This window comes from Anomaloglossus baeobatrachus, chromosome 9 (assembly GCF_048569485.1).
Source record: "Anomaloglossus baeobatrachus isolate aAnoBae1 chromosome 9, aAnoBae1.hap1, whole genome shotgun sequence".
NCBI classification, from domain to species: Eukaryota; Metazoa; Chordata; class Amphibia; order Anura; family Aromobatidae; genus Anomaloglossus; species Anomaloglossus baeobatrachus.
In genome coordinates, this window is record NC_134361.1 from 204,211,317 (window position 1) to 204,233,567 (window position 22,251).

Sequence of the window (22,251 nt, forward strand, 5' to 3'; positions counted from 1 at the left end):
GTGATGTGTGTGTGAGAGTGAGTGTGATCTGATTGTGTGTGTGTGTGTGCGTGTGTATGTTCCGCCGCTGCAGGACCTTGATGCGCTGGTAACTATGCTACCATGGTTACCAGCGTATCCCGTCCCCCGCTCGCACGGGAGCCCACACAAGCATACGGCGGCAACCCCAGCAATGCGAGGGTATGTGTCGGCTGGGTTGCCGGCGTACGCTGATGTGGGCTCCCGGGGGTACAGTACTCACCTCGGAGTCGTGGCTCCGTGTCGGTTCGGGGAATGCGTGCGGGGGGCGGGGCCAGAGCGAGAGTGCATTGCGTGAGGGGGGCGGGGTGTGGCCGAGTTGCCAATGCGTCCAGGGTGCCGGGGCGAGAGGCCAATCCGTGGGGGGGGGGGGAGCGGTGCCTGGGCGAGCGGCCAATCCGTGCGGGGGGGGCGGGGCCATGGCGAGCCCAGCAGCCAATCAGCTTTGTGTCACCGTAAGGACACAATTTTGGAGCAAGACAGACAGACAGAATAAGGCAATTATATATATAGATAAAGACATGTACCAGACCAGCATGGTCTAATTTGTTGTACTAAGCTAATACCATGTTACACAGGTCTAATATCTGTCACTAAAAGTGGGGCATGGAAGCCAAAAATGACCAAATGTTGCTGATCCTTACCGGGTTCCCTGGGATTCCCTTTTCCCCAGGTGAGCCGGAGGGTCCTGGAATTCCCTGTAATAAGAGTATATATGAACAACACTGATTGAGAAAAAGATAGAAACGGACATCACCGAGTGGTCACTTACCGGAAAACCACGCGGCCCGACAAGTCCTCGCTCTCCCATCTTGCCCTAAATGTATAAACATCTTACAGTGAGTGACAGTCAATGATATTGTGTCCCTTGATCTTTTGTAATCTCCAAAAACAGTTGTATGTGGGTTACGTACCTGAGGCCCAACTAGTCCTTCTTTTCCCTGCACTCCTTGAGGTCCCTATAAACAGGTTTTGTAAGAGGTTAATATTATGTCATAGACATCATCACAGAGGAACGTTCAGGGTAGAGATAACAAAACTTGAGTCTTCCAGGCAAGTTCATAGATGTGTGTATATATACATTTATTAAATCAATATCTTGTGACCTTCCCTTAGCCTTCATCATTTCTTCTAGGTACACTTGTGACTTGTACACAGTTTTTGAAGGAACTAAGCAGCAAGTTGTTCGAAACATCTTAGAGACCTGACCCCAGATCTTCTATGTATGAGGCTTGTGCAGATCCTTCTGTCTATTTATGCCAGACAGATTAGCTGATGTAAAATCAAGGCTCTGCGGGGGCTGGGTCATCACCCCCAGGGTTCTGCGGGAGCAAGGTTATCACCTCCAGGGTTCTGCGGGAGCCAGGTCATCACCTCCAGGGTTCTGCGGGAGCCAGGTCATCACCTCCAGGGTTCTGCGGGAGCCAGGTCATCACCTCCAGGGTTCTGCGGGAGCCAGGTCATCACCTCCAGGGTTCTGTGGGAGCCAGGTCATCACCTCCAGGGTTCTGCAGGGGTCAGGTCATCACCTCCAGGGGTCTGCGGGGGTCAGGTCATCACCTCCAGGGGTCTGCGGGGGTCAGGTCATCACCTCCAGGGTTCTGTGGGAGCCAGGTCATCACCTCCAGGGTTCTGCGGGAGCCAGGTCATCACCTCCAGGGTTCTGCGGGAGCCAGGTCATCACCTCCAGGGTTCTGCGGGAGCCAGGTCATCACCTCCAGGGGTCTGCGGGGGTCAGGTCATCACCTCCAGGGTTCTGTGGGAGCCAGGTCATCACCTCCAGGGCTCTGCGGGGGTCAGGTCATCACCTCCAAGGCTCTGCTGGAGCCAGGTCATCACTTCCAGGGTTCTGCTGGAGCCACGTCATCACCTCCAGGGTTCTGCGGGAGCCAGGTCATCACCTCCAGGGTTCTGTGGGAGCCAGGTCATCACCTCCATTGCTCTGCGGGGGTCTGGTCATCACCTCCAAGGCTCTGCTGGAGCCAGGTCATCACCTCCAGGGTTCTGCGGGAGCCAGGTCATCACCTCCAGGGTTCTGCGGGAGCCAGGTCATCACCTCCAGGGTTCTGTGGGAGCCAGGTCATCACCTCCAGGGCTCTGCGGGGGTCAGGTCATCACCTCCAAGGCTCTGCTGGAGCCAGGTCATCACCTCCAGGGTTCTGCGGGAGCCAGGTCATCACCTCCAGGGCTCTGCGGGGGTCAGGTCATCACCTCCAAGGTTCTGCTGGAGCCAGGTCATCACCTCCAGGGTTCTGCGGGAGCCAGGTCATCACCTCCAGGGTTCTGCGGGAGCCAGGTCATCACCTCCAGGGTTCTGTGGGAGCCAGGTCATCACCTCCAGGGCTCTGCGGGGGTCAGGTCATCACCTCCAAGGCTCTGCTGGGGCCGGGTCATCACTTCCAGGGGTCTGCGGGGGCCGGGTCATCACCTCCAGGGGTCTGCGGGGGCCAGGTCATCACCTCCAAGGCTCTGCTGGGGCCGGGTTATTACCTCCAGGGCTCTGCTGGGGTCGGATCACCACCTACAGGCTTCCTCATTCTTCTTTACACTGAGGATAATTCTTCATTACATTGGTTGGATGTTTGGAGTCATTTTCCTGCTGCATAAAAAATTTGGAGCTAATCAGGGGCCTACATGATGGATAAATATCTACCTGTATGTCTCGGTATTTAGGACACCATTAATTCTGACCAAACCTCCCAACTCCATTTGTCAAAATGCAGCCACAAACTTGCAGGCCCCTCCACTGTGCATCACTGTTTCTGCAGACCTCCATTGTGCCGCTCTTCAGCCCGGTCTTTTTTTGGGGGCCACAATCCTTCCATTATGACGACTTCTAGCCATACTTCTGATAACAGTAGATGTATGTAGCTGCTCCCACTGGTTGATGCCCGTTCTGAGCTGATGGCACTGCTGGACATCTACCGATTTCAAAGGGAAGTAAGCAGGATAGGTCTTTCATCTCCTGCACCAAGTTTCCATGGCCAACCACCGCATCTACTGTTCACAACAACGACCACTTCTTGGTGCTTCTTCCTAAGATCTTGAACAGAACATCCTGAGACCCCAGTCTGAACTGAAATCTTTACCTGGAGGTGATTATCCGGACCCTGTAGAGCCCTGATCTCACATCATTCAGTCTGTCTGGGATCATAGGAAGAAAGACAAGGATCTGCACAAGCTTCATACAGAGAAGATCGGGGGTTAGTCCTCCAAGATGTTTGGAACAATCTTCTGCAGAGTTTCTTCAATATATTTGTACAAGTGACCGAGAAGAAGTGATGAAGGCAAAGGGCAGTCACCAAATATTGATGTGATTTAGATTTCGCTTTTATTCGACCACTTTCCATTTTGTTAAGTGATATTTCCTGTGTGTCCAGAATTTGGGGACACCCTGTATAGGTATGACAGGTTCTTGTTGCTGCAACGTTCCTCAATGACAGCATGGATCTCTGGCTGCCAGTGGAGGAACATGTGACCAGGCCTCCTCCAATAGAAAACCTCCCATGAGAAAACAGTTTTTCTATTGCAGGAAGCTGACGGAGAGGTCTGGTCACATGCTCCTCCACCAGCAGCCATGTTATGGACCGGAGATCTGTGCCGTCAGTGAGGAAAGCTGCAGTAACAAGAACCTGTCTTACCTATATAATAGTAAGGTCCACAAAATCATTTCCTCAACACTTCTGCTAAAATAAAAATAATATGGCTGACTCTTAAGTGTAATACAGAGGCTATAGGAGACAAGCGGTGCAAAATTTTTAATGAAACCCAATTGCAAAAATTATATGTTTAGCTTCAATTGCATGCAGTTAGGTAAGAAAACAAAATATCCCCAAAAGTGGAGAACCCCTTTAATTCAGCTTGCAGTATGGGATCCCATGCAGAAATACACAAGGAACCATTTTTTTCAACATGACAACATCAGGCTGCATGTTGCTTGTGCGACCTAAATGTGCTCTCAGGGCTGCAGCGTCTCCAGACTTGTCTCCCATCGAGCACATCAGGGACGTCATTGATCGGAGATTACACAAGAGCTGGCAGCAGAGGATCTTGATGATTTGCCCAAGTGCATTCAATGGCAGAACGTTCCTCAGTCGACCTTTAAAAACCTCCCTGATAGTATCTGAGGCTGGAAGTGCCGGGATTTCTGCACGTGGCTCACACTCCACACTGAATACATGTGCTGCGTGACAAAAACGATCAGACGAGTCGCATGACCAAAGGCTTATGTGCAACTTGCAATCGCGCGACTGATTTAAAGCTGTGATATTGCTGTAAAAAAAAGGGTCAAATTGCATGTAAGTCCCAGTCATATGTCATCTGTTATTCCTTCTAGAAATGAATAAATTGACAAGTGGGTGTTGCCAACTGGAGGTGTGTGACTGACACCAATCAGCACTAACTCAATAGGGACATGTCCCTTTAATAAGGATAATGGTGCAACCTACTTATACATTTCTACATATATTTTCAGGAGGAATATCAGAAGAACAGCACAGAATAATGAGTAAAGAGGCTCCAGAATTGTAGGTGTATGGAGAATACAAGAAATTACAAAAACAGACATGCGGGAAGCTCCTTTTTATAGGATGTTTTTCATGGGCTAAAATTATTATTAAAAGGGCTTAAATTGGATAAAAAAAAATTAGCAATATTCTCCTTCCTTAATCTCTCCAGGTCTGTAAATCCTGGCTCTGTCTTACCACACTGGAAATGATTTGATTTCCCGCTCAGGTAATCACTGGCTACATGTGTGTGGGCATTTCCAGAGAGTCAAGATGGGAGCAGAAAGCAGAGACCTGCCGGAGTCCGACCAAGAGCGGTGTGGGATTTAATTGAAGCAAGAGAAGAAGACAGAAGAAGATGAAAGAAGGAAGCAGTAAAAAGAGCAAAGAAAGAAAAACGGAAAAGGAAGAAGAAAGCAAGAAGAAAGGAAGAAGGAGAAAGAAACAAGGAAGAAGAAGAAAGGAAGAAAGAATGAAGAAGAAAGAAGGAAGCAGTAAAAAGGGTAAAGAAAGAAAAAACGGAAAAGGAAGAAGAAAGGAAGGAGAAAGAAAGAAAGGAAAATGAAGGAAGAAGAAAGAAACAAGGAAGAAGAAGAAAGGAAGAAAGAATGAAGAAGAAAGAAGGAAGCAGTAAAAAGGGTAAAGAAAGAAAAAACGGAAAAGGAAGAAGAAAGGAAGGAGAAAGAAAGAAAAGGAAAATGAAGGAAGAAGAAAGAAACAAGGAAGAAGAAGAAAGGAAGAAAGAATGAAGAAGAAAGAAGGAAGGAAAAAGAAAGAAGAGAAGGAAGGAAGAAGAAAGATACAAGGAAGAAGAAACAAGAAAGAAGGAAGGAAGAAGAAAGATACAAGGAAAAAGAAACAAGAAAGAAAGAAGGAAGGAAGAAGAAAGAAACAAAAAGGAAGAAGATAGGATGAAGGAAGATGAAAGAAGGAAAAAAGTAAAGAAAGAAGGGAAAATGATGAATAAGGAAGGAAGAAGAAAAAAAAAGGATGAAGGAAGAAGATAGAAGGAAATGGAGTAAAGTAAAAAGGGTAACGAAAGAAGGAAGAAGAAAAAAAGAAGATGAAGGAAGAAGGAAAAGGGTAAAGGCAAAAGGAAGAAGAAAGATGGATGAAGGAAGAAGACAGAGGAACAAAGGAAAAAGGTTAAAGAAGGAAGAAGAAAATAGAAAGAAGTAGGAAGAAGAGAGGAGAAAGAAGGGAAAAGGAAGGAGAAAGAAGGGAAAAGGAAAGAGAAAGAAGGATGAAGAAAGAAGGAAAAAGGTTAACAAAACAAGGAAGAAGAAAGAAGGAAGAAGAAAAGGTTGAATAAAGAAGATGAAGGAAGAAGAAAAAAGAAGGAAAACTGGTAAAGAAAGAAGGAAGAAGGGAAAAGGAAAAAGGAAGGAAGGAAAAAGGTTAACGGAAGAAGGAAGAAGATAGAAGGAAGAAGAAAGAAGCAAGAAGGAAATGTTAAAGGAAGAATAAAGAAGGAAGACGAAAAGGTAGAATAAAGAAGATTAAGAAAGAAAGAAAACAAGGGTAAAGAAAAGGGAAAAGAAGGAAGAAGAAGTAGGAAGGAGTCAAAGGATGTAGGAAAAGGGTAACGAGAGAAGGGAAAACAAAGGAGGAAGAACAAAGGAGGAAGAACAAAGGAGGAAGAAAAAAGGAAATGCAATCCACTGGATCAGCTGTATGTGCGCTGAATGTGAAGGGTCCTTGGCTGCAGAGTAAGTTGATGGCCCAGCGGTCAGCCGGTGTCCTTGTCCTGGGGGTCAGGAGCGACTATTACAGTGGATAAAGGACTTGTCCCCAGCTTTACCGCATCTGCCTGGAGGCATCATGGTGTCATACAGACTGTCTGCGGGTGGCTTAATGAGTGAATGACAAAGAACAACACCTCTGTGGGAACAGGAAGCAGGGAGACCCTCTCCGCGTCCTCTATACACAAGACCCCTCCCAAGCAAGTGTACGCCAGAACTTCTCTGTCACGGATAATGCAATTCTGCTACATCCCACCGGGGTTGGAATGTTAAATTTACTACGTGGGAAAAGGTGCTGTAGTGGTGTCCTTACAATGTCTGACTACCGTCTGCACTTATAAATCAGGCCCAGCCGTCCAGGCCTAGCCGCTTTCATGTAGCAGGTGCCATTGGCCGGGGGCATTCTGGGCCGGTCAGGAGGAGCGTTGGGTCACAGGGCAGAATTCTTCTACAATTCCCAATTCATTCACAGAGCGAGGGAGAAACACAAGACGTCTTCACTGTCAAACACATTTAATGTTTCTTTGATTTAAGAGAAATCCTAACCGTTTGGAAAGGGATGAGGGGTTCGGTGACCCCATTACTAGAATAATTGCTGTGTTACAGGAGGAGACTCCTCTACAAGCATTAAAGTCTAATGGCCACGATTCCAGTTGCCATCTGGCGAGATTTCAAACAGGAGGCAACTGGACTCTGGCCAAGCGGCAAGGCATACTGGGAGCCGGGCTGGGGAACCATGAACCCCGCCCAGTGTCGCAATTTCAATGCAATCCTACAATAGTGGAGGCGGGAGCCATGAGCTCCCTCTTCGATCATTCAGTCTTCGCACAGGAGGACCGAAAACGTCACAAGATTGGACCTGCTGTGCGGAGCCTCAATCTACACTTATTATCATTACACTGGGTGGGGGGCACTTTAGGGGAATCATACTGTGTTTGTGTGATTTGGGTGGTATTATACTATGTTGGAGGATTTTGAGGGGCATTATTATTATTATTTATTATTATAGCGCCATTTTATTCCATGGCACTTTACAAGTGAAAAGGGTAGACATAAAAAAACAAGTACTGTACAATAATCATGAACAATACAAGACACAGACCGGTACAGGAGGAGAGAAGACCCTGCCCGCGAGGGCTCACAGTCTACAGGAGGAGAGAAGACCCTGCCCGTGAGGGCTCACAGTCTAGGGACTGGGTGATGGTACAATAGGTGAGGACAGAGCTGGTTACGCAGTGGTCTACTGGTCTGAGGGTTACGGCAGGTTGTAGGCTTGTCGGAAGAGGTGGGTCTTCAGGTTCCTTTTGAAGCTTTCCACAGTAGGGGAGAGTCTGATGTGCTGAGGTAGAGAATTCCAGAGTATGGTGGAGGTGCAAGAGAAATCTTGTATGCGATTGTGGGAAGCGGAGATAAGAGAGGAGTAGAGAAGAAGATCTTGTGAGGATCTGAGGTTGCGTGCAGTAAGTATCGGGAGACTAGATCACAGATGTAAGGAGGAGACAGGTTGTGGAGGACTTTGTAGGCCGTGGTTAATGTTTTGAACTGGAGTCTTTGGGCAATGGGAAGCCAGTGAAGGGATTGGCAGAGTGGCGAGGTCAGGGAGTAGCGAGGGGAGAGGTGGGTTAATCAGGCAGCAGAGTTTAGGATAGATTGGAGGGGTGCAAGAGTGTTGGAAGGGAGGCCAGAGAGCAGGAGGTTGCAGTAGTCGAGGCGGGAGATGATAAGGGCATGCACCAATGTTTTTCCTGATTCTTGGTTAAGAAACGCACGAATCCCAGAGATATTTTTGGGTTGTAGTCTGCATGAGGTGAAGAGGGCTTGGATGTGTGGCTTGGAGGATAGAGCAGAGTAGAGGTTTACTCCAAGGCAACGAGCTTGTTAGTCTGGGGAGAGGGAGCAACCATCAACTTTGATGTATAGACTTGTTGGAGGAGATGAGTGAGGAGGAGGAAAGATGATGAATTCTGTTTTGTCCATCATATTAAGCTTTAGGAATCGCGCAGAGAAGAAAGATGAAATTGCAAACAGACATTGTAGGTTTTGGGTTAGTAAGGAGGAGATATCTGTTCCAGAGAGGTAGATCTGAGTATCATCGGCATAGAGATGATACTGAAAGCCGTTGGACTCTATGAGCTGTCCCAGGCCGAAGGTGTAGAGGGAGAACAGCAGTGGTCCTAAAACTGAACCTTGGGGGACAACGAAAGGTAGAGGGCGAGATGAGGAGGTGATCTGAAAGTGGGATATGCTGAAAGTTTGGTCGGTTAGGTATGAAGAGATCCAAAATAGGGACAAGTCTGTGATGCCCAGAGATGAGAGAATCTGTAATAGGAGGAAATGGACCACTGTGTCGAGGGCAGAGGACAGGTCCAGGAGGAGGAGGACAGAGTAGTGTCGCTTGGCTTTGGTGGTTAGTAGGTCATTGGTGACTGTAGTTAGGGCACTGTGGCAGCATCACAATGTGTGGGAGGCACTATCGGGGTATCATACAGTACTGTTGATACTGGCTGTAGTATGCTTCGTCGGGGGCACTCTGGGGTCAGATCATCATACTCTGCATGTCAGAGGGTGTTATGGGGCAATGTTGAGAAATTTACTCATACTGTGTGTGGGGGGCATTATACTATATAGGGGCCAAGAAAGTGGTATCGTAAGGGTTACTACACCTACTACAAGTAGGGATAGGACCTTGACGATGAATAGGATAGGTAATAATTTATTGATCGGTTGGGGTCAGACTGCTGGGACCTGCAAGACGGGGCACTATTATCATGGAGCGGCAGTGCACATGCTCCACCATGGCTCCATTCAATCCCTAGGAGACCACTGAACGCGGTCCTTGCCTTTTCCTGCAGAACCATGAAGAATAAATGGAGCAGCGGATGGGGATACAAGTCTCCTGTTCTGATTGGTGCGATTCCCAACGGTCGGACCCCCATTGATCAGTACGTTTTCCATCTATCCATAGAATAGGTGATTTGTTTTCACCAAAAAAACCCTTTAAATTTGTCACGACCCACTTACTGGAGCATACATAGCCTCACAGAGGTACCATACATCAGTACCTGCAGTGCCTATAGGCCTGTACTATGGACTTGCTGGTATACACGTTTTGAGGTCATGGAAATTTTACATGGACGCTCCAAATTCTCTGTTGGTGTGTTAGGGAAGAAAATTAAAAAGACGATGGAAATGTCATCAATATCCAGGTACAGAAATCTGCGGGTCCTTACACTAAAAAGTGTAAACATCCCAAGCTAAAGCTTTCCAAACGATTGTGTCTAAGATCAGCCCATGCAAACATGCTGCTGCCAATCACCCGGCGAATGAGCAGAACGAGTGCTTGTAGTGTGATCAGATCATTTTTTGCAGGCATATCAATTATTGTGGGCAGCAGCATATAAACGGGGGCATGTGCTGTCGAGGACATGACGCTGTACAATTCTATTTAAGATTGGTTTTCATTGTAGAATTTTTGCCGGTCCCTGTGAATGGATCGGTAAACGAGCGCCGATCAATCTCACATTTGTGGATGTGATCTACGCAGGCTGCCGTGGTCTGATTAGTGCTAACATTATACATCAGTGTAAGGACAAGCCTTAAAGGGGTTGTGTCAAGAGTGACAGACTGTCATGTGGTTTCTGGCCATAGAAGGTCACAGTGTTTGGCTGCGCAGAATGCTCCCTGACTTTCCATTGTTCCTGCTATCAGTATTCATTGGTATAGGTAGCTTTTCTGCTGGATTCATCTCTCTCCATTTTGGACGCAGCAGGAGCTCGCCTTCCACCCAGCTGCTGATCATCAGTATTCTCTTGGTGCTTAAATACCCTGATTCTGGTGATATCTTCAGTTCATTCAAGCCTTGGTTGCAAGCAGGTGGCTTGTACTCCTCTGTGGTATCGTTGCTGAAAACTTTGATGAAGGTCTACCTGTATCATCTGTGGATAAGTAGCTCATGCTTCTTCCCAGTGTGTCCTCCTTGTGTCGTCTACAGTGTTTAGTGGGGTTGACTAGGAGCTCATCCCATCTGTTCTTGATTGATAGGTTGCAAGTAGGTGGCTTGTATTCCTCTGCGGTATCGTTGCTGAACTTCTACCTGAGTCATCTTATGATAAGTAGTTCATGCTTTTCCTCCGATGTTTTCCCCTTGTGTCTTTTCTAGTGTTTAGTGGGGTTGACGAAGAGCTCATCCCATCCGTTCCCTATTTAGGAAATTGACCAGCACTAGGGTCAGGTATCCGGCTTGGCGCCTAGGTACAGAACCTATCTAGGGTGGTGAGGGACCCCAGGGACCAGCACTAGGAATACCTAGGGTCAGGTATCCTGCTCTGTGCATAGGTGCAGAACCTATCTAGGGTAGTGAAGGACCCCAGGGACCAGCACTAGGAATACCTAGGGTCAGGTATCCTGCTCTGTGCATAGGTGCAGAACCTATCTAGGGTAGTGAGGGACCCCAGGGACCAGCAGTAGGGATACCTAGGGTCAGGTATCCTGCTCTGTGCATAGGTGCAGAACCTATCTAGGGTAGTGAGGGACCCCAGGGACCAGCACTAGGAATACCTAGGGTCAGGTATCCTGCTCTGTGCATAGGTGCAGAACCTATCTAGGGTAGTGAGGGACCCCAGGGACCAGCACTAGGAATACCTAGGGTCAGGTATCCTGCTCTGTGCATAGGTGCAGAACCTATCTAGGGTAGTGAGGGACCCCAGGGACCAGCACTAGGGATATCTAGGGTCAGGTATCCTGCTCTGTGCATAGGTGCAGAACCTATCTAGGGTGGTGCCAGGGACCAGCAGTAGGCTTGGTCAGCAGTCACCATCTTCCCTTTCCCTAGACACAGGGTTTCCCTTCCCTGTACCTAGCGTGACAGGTTGTCCCATCACAGGCAACCTCTTTAAAGTTCAGATGCAAGGTGATCAGCTAATCAGGGTGCTACTCTTGGCACCCTGGCTTTACGGGCAGAATCCACGGCCAGCCAGATCATGGACATTGAAATAAAGGTCCGTCCTTCATCAAGGGTGGCCCCTTTGGTAACGTGTGCCCTTGTTTCTCTAAATTCCTAGGTAATCGGAAGAGATGAGGGCTGATTTGGCACCGGGGTTGATTTGTGGACACTATCAGCTCTCAACGCATTCTAATTTGGTGTGTAAAGAATCGAGCGGCTCCTAACATGGTAGACGACAAACATATGGCACTGTGAATTTCGTAGGAGGAGACGCCGTGCTGTGTGCACAAACATCCCGACGTACATCTCGGTAATCAGATGTATATCCGACTCAGCCCCTTCTGATCTTCAGCAGACGCTCGGGGGCCCGGGACTGAATTATGCAACGCAATCAAAACATAATATTACTGTCACGTCCCGACTTCTGCTTGTGGCCCGGCCAGAAAAAGCACAAAGTGGCCTGGTATCTGCCAGCGGAGTGTTTATCCCCCGTACAGTCCTCGCTGTCGGCTCCGTCCCATAAATGGAAAAGCTTCTTTTTTTTTTTTAAAAAAAAAAAAAGGTGACTGAAATAAACATTCGGCTTTATTTCTACTGGCAGGGATCTGCCGTCATGTGAACAGGTCCTTGTTCTCAATAGCGGGCTCGGATATGAGAGACGAGACTCATCATGGCTGGCATAGAGCACTACACCGCTCATCATCCTCACCAGTCACCTGATGGGGGTTGCAGTGTAACAGCCAAAGAAGCACATGGTAAAATAAAAAAAAAAGTGTTAAATGTACACGACAAAAGCTGAATATATTATGTGTATATATTGGATTCCCAAATCGGCACTTACCTTGGTACCTGGTAGCCCAGATCCTCCCGTTGGTCCATCAGGGCCTCTGGCACCCTGAAAAAGAGAGGAGAGTTGAGATGTAATATGAGAAATGACCAGCAGGTGTCGCTCATGTTCCACTTACAGCTGCTTTACATAGGGCCCCAGTCAAAAGCCCCCTTGTCCTGCAATCCTCCCACTTGTAGCCCAGGCGCTTAACCCTCCTCCCCCAATCCTTTCCCCTCGGCCTGCTTGGAGAGGGGCGAAGAAAAAAAAAAAAGGAAAATGCTTTCAGGAAAACAAACAGCTGTGTCCTTTTACTCTCGTGCCGGGGCCCGGCCCCTGATCACAGATTTCTCACTAAGCCCGGGCTGCAAATTTCTTCTGATCAGCATCACATAGAGAGGAGACGAAAAAAGACTGGAATCGGGACAGATACTAAACTAATTAATAAATTGAAGAAGGTGTCTTCGAGCCCCGGGCTTAGGATGAGAAACTATTGAGAATGACCGGGGGTATCTACCGGGGTACATAGTGATGGGCAAGCATCAAGTGGCACAGCGACTAAAGTAAAACCTGACTTTGATGACCCTTTTCGTCAAAGTTTCTAGGATATAACATAACAGATGACCTTAAAAGTGAGGATGCGAATGAATAAGAGACGGGGTAGCGCATTCTAGAGAACTGGTGCAGCACAAGAAGAGTCCTGGATTTGGAACTAGGAGGTGCGGATTATGGAGGAGATTAATTGTAGGTCATTGAGTGATAAACCGATGTGGGATGAAATAATCAGGGCTATGTAAAGTTAAAAGGCACCCGCTCCCTTTAACTTGACCCAGCCAAGAAAAAAAGCGGAGTAAGTACTAGGAGTAGGGGTGGTAAGACCTGACCGCTTTATGCAAAGTTTCTATTGTAGAAGTCAATGTTCAGCCAGGATCTAACATAACAACTAAGCTTTAAACTGAGGATGGAATGAATAGGATTGCACGGGGTAGCGCATTCCAGAGAATTGGTGCAGCATGAGACGAATCTAAGATTTGGAACTAGGAGTTTCGGATTGTGGAGGAGATTAATTGTAGATCATTGAGTGAAGAACCGATGTGGGATGAAATAATCAGGGCTATGTAAAGGTAAAAGGCACCAGCTCCTGTTGCCCTTTAAATTGATCCAGCAAAAAAAAAAAAAAAAAAGCGGAATGAGTAGGGGTGGTAAGACCTGACACTTTTATGCAAAGTTTCTATAGTAAATGTCAATGTCCAGCCAGTATCTAACATAACAGATGAGCTTAAAACGGAAGACAGAATGAATATGATTGTACAGGGTAGTACATTCCAGAGAATTGGTGCAGCACGAGAAGAGTCTAGGATTTGGAACTAGGAGGTTCGGATTATGGAGCAGATTAATTGAGATCATGTGGTGGTAAGACTTGACACTTTTATGCAAAGTTTCTATAGTAAATGCCAATGTACAGGCAGGATCTAATGTAATAATAATATATAATATAGCTAAGTTTTAAACTGAGGATTGAAGGAATATGATTGTACGGGGTAGCGCATTCCAGAGAACTGGTGCAGCATGAGAAGAGTCTAGGATTTGGAACTAGGAGGTTCGGATTAGAGAGGAGAATAATTGTAGATCATTGAGTGATAAACCGATGTGGGATGAAATAATAATAATAATATTTATTCACTTATATAGCGCTATTAATTCCACAGTACTTTACATACATTTTCAAGTCTGTCCCCATTGGGGCTCACAATTTAGGTTCCCTATCACTATGTTTTCAAAGTGTGGGAGGAAACCGGAGAACCCGGAGGAAACCCACGCAAACACGGAGAGAACATACAAACTCCTTGCAGATGGCGTCCTTAGTGGGATTTGAACCAGGACCCCAGTGCTAACCACTGAGCCACCACAAGACTGCAGTGCTAACCACTGAGCCACCACAAGACTGCAGTGCTAACCCCTGAGCCACCGTGCCGCCCACGGCATAATAAGGACTATGTAAAGTTAAAAGGCAACCGCCCCTGGGGATAGAGATGCCCTTTAAATTGATCCAGCGAACAAAAAAAAAAAAAGCGGAATGAGTAGTAGGAGTAGGGGTGGCAAGACCTGACCCTTTTATGCAAAGTTTCTATAGTAAATGTCAATGTCCAGCCAGGATCTAACATAGCAGATGAGCTTAAAACTGAGGCTGTGAATGAATATGATTGTACAGGGTAGTGTATTCCAAAGAACTGGTGCAGCACGAGAAGAGTCTGGGATTTGGAAGTAGGTTTGGATTATGGAGGAAATGAACTGACAAAGCGAAAGAGTGATAAACAGATATGGGATGAAATGATCAGGGCTATGTAAAGTTAAAAGGCGCCTGCACCTGGGGGTGGAGTTGCCCTTTAACTTGAACCAGCCAGGAAAAAAAAAGCCGAATAAGTAGTAGGAGTGGTGGTGGTACAACCTGTTTTGTGTTTTTTTTTTATTTTTTTAGAGTACATAAACAGATAGTTTGCATAAAGCCACATGGGGCAGTCACCACAAAGTGTGATTGGGTGCACGGAGTGTAAAGAATGGGCTAAATTTAGAGAGAAGGGACCAGGAGAAATATATAAAGAGAGGAAATGAGAGCGGAGCTAGGTAACCGAATGTCCTACCTAAAGACATGTCCTTAAAACTGAGAGCCCTTTTCATCAAAGTTTCTAGGATCTAACATAACAGATTAGCTTAAATGAGGATCTGAATAAATATGATTGGGGTAGCGCATTCTAGAGACCTGATGCAGCACAAGAAAAGTTTTGAAGATGGGAGTAGGAAGTTTGGATTAGGACAAAGCTCAGTAGAGGATTCCCAAATAGGCCATTTTTCGCTAGGTTACCGAATGTCCCGTCTAAAGACGTGCTTAAAACTGAGGATCTGACTAAATGTGATTGTCTGGGGTAGCGCATTCCGGAGACTTGATGCAGCACAAGAAGAGTCTTGTGATTAGGATAAAGCTCAGTATGGGATTCCCAAATAGGCAGTTTTTTGCTAAGTTACCGAATGTCCTGTCTAAAGACGTGCTTAAAACTGAGGTTTTGACTAAATATGATTGTCTGGGGTAGCGCATTCCAGAGAACTAAAAGCAGCACAAGAAGAGTCTTGAAGATGGGAGTAGTAAGTTTGAATTAGGACAAAACTTGGTAGAGGATTCTCAAATAGGCAGTTTTTTGCTAAGTTACCGAATGTCCTGCCTAAAGACATGCTTAAAACTGAGGATCTGACTAAATGTGATTGTCTGGGGTAGCGCATTCTAGAGACTTGATGCAGCACAAGAAGTCTTGAAGACGGGAGTAGGAAATTTGGATTAGGAGAGAACCTAGTAGAGGATTCCCAAATACGCAGTTTTTAGCTAGGTTACCAAATGTCCTGCCTAAAGACATGTGCTTAAAACTGAGGATCTGACGAAATGTGATCGTTTGGGGTAGAGCATTCCAGAGACTTGATGCAGCACAAGAGGAGTCCTGAAGACTGGAGTAGGAAGTTTGGATTAAGACAAAACATAGAGGATTCCCCAATAAGCAGTTTTTGTTACCAGAGCATAGCGCACAGGTATAGAGATAAACAGATGAGGGAGGAGACCATGGACACTATGCGAGTAATACAAGTTCAACAGCAGGACCAGATAGCGGAAACTAAACAGTGCACAGATCTGGCTCCGCACACTGTTTACATCTGGCTGCCGCTAGTGCAGATAATATCTAATGGCTGGGGGCGGACAGGTCATCAAGATGCTAGTCCTGATGAACCCCTTTAAGGACAAGACGTTATAAGCAGTGTCGGCCATTTAGTTGGTGTTTTCTCTTCTCTCTGGATCTTCCTCGCCTGGTCGGCTTCACCTCTTCACCAATTAAGTCATTCAGGAACTTTTTTCCTTATAACTTTGCATTGTGGCATGCCTGGTATTATACCTACAAATTTATGACTAAAGTGACATCGGGGGGTTAATAATTTGGGAGGGGGGGTGGCATGCTCATCATTGATTGGAGAGGGTCATAGTTCGTGGGGACTCATCCTCAACAGTCAACAGAATGACTGTTCAAACCAAGCACAGGGGCTTGGTGTACCCTTGGTGTGGCCGCACAGCTCAATGCACCTTCCCACCCTCAATATCCGCCCTTCTCTAGTTCTCTAGTAAAGGCAGAACTGTCAATCAAAGAAAAGGGGGGCGGAGTTAGAGGGAACACAAGCAGGTGGGAAGGTGCACTGAGCCGTTTGGCCACACCAAGGGTGCACCGAGCCCCTGTGCTTGGTTTGAACAGTCCCTTTATACTGGAATAAGTTTGGGCATTTCGCTAAGGCATTGCGTGACAGCCACAGATCTCCAGAAAATAAAAAAATATCACACGGGATGATAAATTAGGCCCTTTTTGCACCACTTTTGGCGCAATGTGGCGAGTTTTAAGAGTCACACCCCTTTCCGCTAAGGCCGGTTTCACACATCAGTTTTTTGCCATCAGGCACGATCAGGCAAAAACATGAAAAAACGCATCCAGCGGCAACAGACGGTTTTTCCCCCATAGACTTCTATTATCGCCGGATTGTGCCAGATGGCTTTGCGTTCCATCTAGCTTTCGCCGGATCCGGCAAAATTTGCTTGTCCGGCGGCCAGATGGAACGTTGAAGGGAACGTTTTTTGTCTCCGGCAAAAAAACGGATCGCGCCGGATCCAGCGTTTTTTTTTATAATGGAAGCCTATGGGCGCCGGATCCGGCGTCATCCGTCATATGCCATAATCCGGCGCCGGTTTACGTTTTTTTAAACTGAGCATGCTCAGTATCAAAACAGATGGAAAAAACTGATGGGACTGATCCGTTTTTCCGCCGCATCCGTTGCATCAGTTTTTTCACTGAATCCGTTGCATCAGTTTTTTTTTTGCCGGATCCATTGCATCAGTTTATTTTTGCCGGATCCGTTGCATCAGTTTATTTTTGCCGGATATGTTGCATCAGTTTTTTTTCGCTGGATCCGTTGCATCAGTTTTTTTCGCCAGATCCGTTGCATCACTTTTTTCGCCGGATCCGTTGCATCAGTTTTTTCGCCATATCCGTTGCATCAGTTTTTTCGCCGAATCCGTTGCATCAGTTTTTTTTGCCAGATCCGTTGCATCAGTTTTTTCGCTGGATCCGTTGCATCAGTTTTTCGCCGTATCCGTTGCATCAATTTTTTCGCCGGATCTGTTGCATCAGTTTTTCGCCGGATCCGTTGCATCAGTTTTTTCGCCGGATCCGTTGCATCAGTTTTTTCGCCGGATCCGTTGCATCAGTTTTTTCGCCGGATCCGTTGCATCAGTTTTTTCCCGCTGGATCCGTTGCATCAGTTTTTTTTCGCTGGATCCGTTGCATCAGTTTTTTTTCGCTGGATCCGTTGCATCAGTTTTTTTCGCCGGATCCGTTGCATCAGTTTTTTTCGCCGGATCCGTTGCATCACTTTTTTTGCCGGATCCGTTGCATCAGTTTTTTCGCCGTATCCGTTGCATCAGTTTTTTCGCCGTATCCGTTGCATCAGTTTTTTTTGCCAGATCCGTTGCATCAGTTTTTTCGCTGGATCCGTTGCATCAGTTTTTCGCCGGATCCGTTGCATCAGTTTTTCGCCGGATCCGTTGCATCAGTTTTTTCGCTGGATCCGTTGCATCAGTTTTTTTCCGAAGGATCCATTGCATCAGTTTTTTTTCGCTGGATTCGTTGCATCAGTTTTTTTTCGCCGGATCCATTGCATCACTTTTTTTCGCTGGATCCGTTGCATTAGTTTTTTCGCCGGATCATGCCTGATGGTAAAAAACCGATGTGGCCTAAGCCATGCCCTTCCATCTTGTGCAACTTTTTGGGTTAACTGAGGTCGAAATCTGGAAATCAGACGGTAGAGCCGCTTTCCGTCTATCTGGATGGATAACTCCATCAATCTAAGGACAGCTACGACATATTTTCTGCCTCTTTATAAACATCTGCTATACGTCTGCAGGGTTTTTGTGCGGTATATATTTCCAGCTACGGGGCAACAGATTGCACCCTGACATTTGACGGACGGGTCTGTAGGTGGTCTTTAAGTGCAATGCGCCCTCTGGCAGTAGAAGGGTTACACGACGCGTTTCGGGGCCCCCTCAATCGCGTTTCGGGGCCTCCAATCTCCCGGTTTGCTTCCTATACTAATCCGACGACATTTGGATTCCGTAAGCAGCGAACGATTGATGGAAAGCGTGAGTCGTCCGGGTCTGCGCAGGAACATGGATTTGCACTTGTAGCTGACGGATATATTCGGGGGTCAGGGAGATTACACTTACACAATTCCTAGGAATAGGAAAATGTACGGAGGCCGTCACCTCATCTTTTCCTGCAAAATACAAGTGCCGAGCCGTGCATGCCATAAACCAGGAGGATCAACCTATAAAGCATGGAAATAATGAGCGAAGCGCTGCTGCCCGGTTGTGCTCTCCGCGCGTCACAGCTCATAGACCCTCCCAAATAAACATCAGCCCTTCTCGTTACCGATTCTAAGCCTTTTTCTTTTAATTATGGCACTAATGAGCACTTGGCATCGGCATTTTATTAGATTAGTGGGTTAGAGGATGCAAACCCAAAGATCCCCCGTGTCAGTGATCACGTGCGACGCTCGAAAACGGCAATAAACCGTTAATATTCGCACAAGTCAGCAACATGAATGTGATCTCTGTGATCCTAAAATCTATATGTTGTTTAAAAAAATTAAAGGGAATCGGTCACCAGATTTTTGTTACCGAATCTGAGAGCAGCATAATGTAGAGAAACAGACCCAGATTCCAGCGATGTGTCATTTACTGAGCTAGCTGCTGTAGTTTTGATAAAATCACTGTTTTATTAGATTATCATCATTACATGCTGTTATGTTCTGACTATGCACAGCTTATTTGAAAGCAGCATAATCTAGAGTCAGGGACCCAGATTCCATCAATATGTCACTCACTGGGCTGCCTTCTGTAGTTTTGATAAAATTACCGTTTTATTAGATTATCATTATTACATGCTGTTATGTTCTGACTATGCACAGCTTATTTAAAAGCAGCATAATCTAGTCAGGGACCCAGATTCCATCGATGTGCCACTTTCTGGGCTGCCTGCTGTAGTTTTGATAAAATCACTGTTTTATTAAATTATCATCACTACCTGCTGTTATGTTCTGCCTATACACAGCTTATTTGAAAGCAACATAATGTATAGTCAGAGACCCAGATTCCAGCGATGTGTCACTTACCAGGTTGCCTGCTGTAGTTTTGATAAAAATCACTGTTTTATTAGATTATAATCACTAACTGCGAAGTTCTGCCTATGCACAGCTTATTTGAAAGCAGCATAATGTTGAGTCAGAGACCCAGATTCCAGCGATGTGTCACTTACCGGGCTGCTTGCTGTAGTTCGATAAAATCACTGTTTTATTAGGAGGATCATCATCATTACCTATGTTCTCCCTACGCACAGCATACACAGAATGCACTAATCTGAGAGCAGCATAAATGTACAGTTAAAGACCCTGATTTCAGTGATATGTCACTTACTGGCCTGCCTGCTGTAGTTTTGATAAAATCACTGTTTTATTAGATTATCATCATTAGCTACTGTTATGTTCTGCCTATGCACAGCATACACAGAAAGCGCTAATCTGAGGGCAGCATAATGTAAAGTCAGAGACCCCAATTCCAGCAATGTGTCACTTACTGGGCTGCCTGCTGTAGTTTGATAAAATCACTGCTTTGTTAGATTATCATCACTACTGGCTGTCATGTTGTGCAACCCCGCCCTCCACCACTGATCGGCAGCTTTCTGCCCATGCATAGTAAATACTAATCTAAGAGCAGTATAATGTAGAGAGAGACCCTGATTCCAGCAATGTGTCACTTACTGAGCTGCATGCTGTAGTTTTGATAAAATCGCTGTTTTATTAGGAAGAGATTATCACTAGCTGCATCTTCTTGTGCAACCACGCCCCCACCATTGATTGGCAGATTTCTGCGTATGCACAGTGTACACAGAAAGCACTAATTTGAGAGCAGAATAATGTAGAGAAACAGACCCTGATTCCAGTGATGTGTCACTTACTGGGCTGCTTGCTGTAGTTTTGATAAAATCCCTCTTTTATTAGGAGATTATCATCATTACCTGCTATGTTCTGCCTATGCACAGCGTACACAGAAAGCACTAATCTGAGCGCAGCATAATGTAGAGTCAGAGATCCTGATTCCAATGATGTGTCACTTACTGGGCTGCCTGCTGCAGTTTTATTAAAAGATTATCATCATTATCTGCTCTTATGTTCTGCCTATGCACAGTGTACACAGAAAGGGCTTATGTGAATACAGCATAATGTAAAGTCAGAGACCTCCGATTCCAGTGATGTGTCACTTATTGGACTGCCTGTGATAGTTTTGATAAAATCACTGTTTTATTAGAAGAAGATTATCACTAGCTGCTGTCATGTTGTGCAACCATGCCCCAACATTGATTGACAGCTTTCTGCCTATGCACAGTGTACACAGAAAGCGCTACTCAGAGCAACATAATGTAGAGACAGAGATCCTGATTCCAGTGATGTGTCACTTACTGAGCTGCTTGGTGTAATTTTGATAAAAACACTGTTTTATTAGAAGGAGATTATCACTAGCTGCATCATTTTGTTCAACCACGCCCCCCACCACTGATTGGCAGCTTTCTGCCTTTGCACGCTAATCTGAGAGCAGTATACTGTAGAGAAAGAGATCCCGATTCCAGTGATGTGTCACTTACTTGGCTGCCTGCTGTAGTTATGATAAAATCACTGTTTTATTAGGAGATTATCACTACCTGCTGTCATGTTTGTGCAACCACACCCTCAACACTGATTGGCAGCAATCTGCCAATGCACAGCGTACACAGAAAGCGGCCAATCAGTGCTGTGGGCGGGGTTATACAGACTGATAAATCTGCAGCAGGCGGGGTTATACAGAGCTTAGCACTGGTAAATCTGGAGCAGGTAAAACTGTGATTTTATCAAAACCGCAGCAAGCAGCCCAGTAAGTGATACATCGCTGGAATCAGGGTCTCTGTCTCTACATCATGCTGCTGTTTGATGACAAAGGTCATCCTGGGAGTTGAAGCAGAGCTTGGTGTATCAGCAGAGTGATGGATACTACTGATTTCTATTGGGGCTCATTGGTGCGGACGTCATTTACTGATTTCTAAAAATCCGCTGCGTATCTGCCCCATGTGCGGATACTCATCAGGGGTTATGCAGATACAGCTTTATAAGACCTGAGCCTATGAAGGTGCCGCAATTGGGCTTTGAGCGGGGACCCTGTGTATATGAATGAGGCTCGGGCGGCTCTGACAATGGAGCAATTCTTCGGCGATGGCTGATGAGGAGGGGAGACAAGAAGCTCCGTGTTTCGGGCGCTCCCCGGCCTCACACCCATTCATAACTGGCCCTGTGTGAACGCGAAGAAGTCATCATTCAAGACCCAGCAAAAACAAACAGCAGCAGAAGCTTTTTCCTGATGGAAACATCCCCGATCAGGACCAAAGAAGCGCAAGAAAACCCCGACTACTCCACACAGCCTCCTCTTTGTCAGCGGATGACAGATTCCTTCTTCTCAGAACACATTCCCAAATTTTGGGAGGGAGATTTCCTTCCTGGCCGCTCCCGGGAATTCTATAACATTGTGAAAATACCTTACCTGGCTTAAAGGGTATGTCCATCACTATTATATAAAGCTGAGTAACTATTACCTATGTGTACGGATTCTAAGCCTTTATTGTACTCCAGAGCTGCGTGCACAATTCTGCCAGTTGTTAATGGACACAGTCACATCAGCTAAAACTTCTATAGTGCAGCAGGACGGTAACATTTTCTTACATCGGATTACAGTCCTGTAAGCTCTTTGAAGACATTGAGGCAGCAAGGAATGCTGGGGGATTTCAACTCTGAAGCTTGCAGAATTGTGAATGTTTTAGATTATAACTCAGGATGGAGAGATAGGTAATCTAATTCATTGACTGTACATAGAGAGACTCCACCTGAAGAATAGTGAGTGCAGCTCTGGAGTATAATACAGGAGGTAACTCAGGATCAGTAATGTATGTACGCAGTGACTGCACCAGCAGAATAGTGAGTGCAGCTCTGGAGTATAATACAGGAGGTAACTCAGGATCAGTAATGTAATGTATGTACATAGTGACTGCACCAGCAGAA

General features: G+C 46.1%; 1 protein-coding gene across 1 annotated transcript in view; it reads right to left on the bottom strand.

The window, feature by feature from the left end:
• Nucleotides 1–22,251, bottom strand: part of COL27A1 (collagen type XXVII alpha 1 chain) — a 347,486-nt gene that overhangs the window by 63,743 nt on the left and 261,492 nt on the right. Inside the window, exons 29-32 of the mRNA XM_075324295.1 lie at nt 12,049–12,102; nt 933–977; nt 791–835; nt 663–716 (exon numbers count right to left, since the gene is read on the bottom strand). Of these exons, the coding sequence (XP_075180410.1) occupies nt 663–716; nt 791–835; nt 933–977; nt 12,049–12,102 (198 nt within the window). The remainder of the gene's footprint in view (nt 1–662; nt 717–790; nt 836–932; nt 978–12,048; nt 12,103–22,251) is intronic.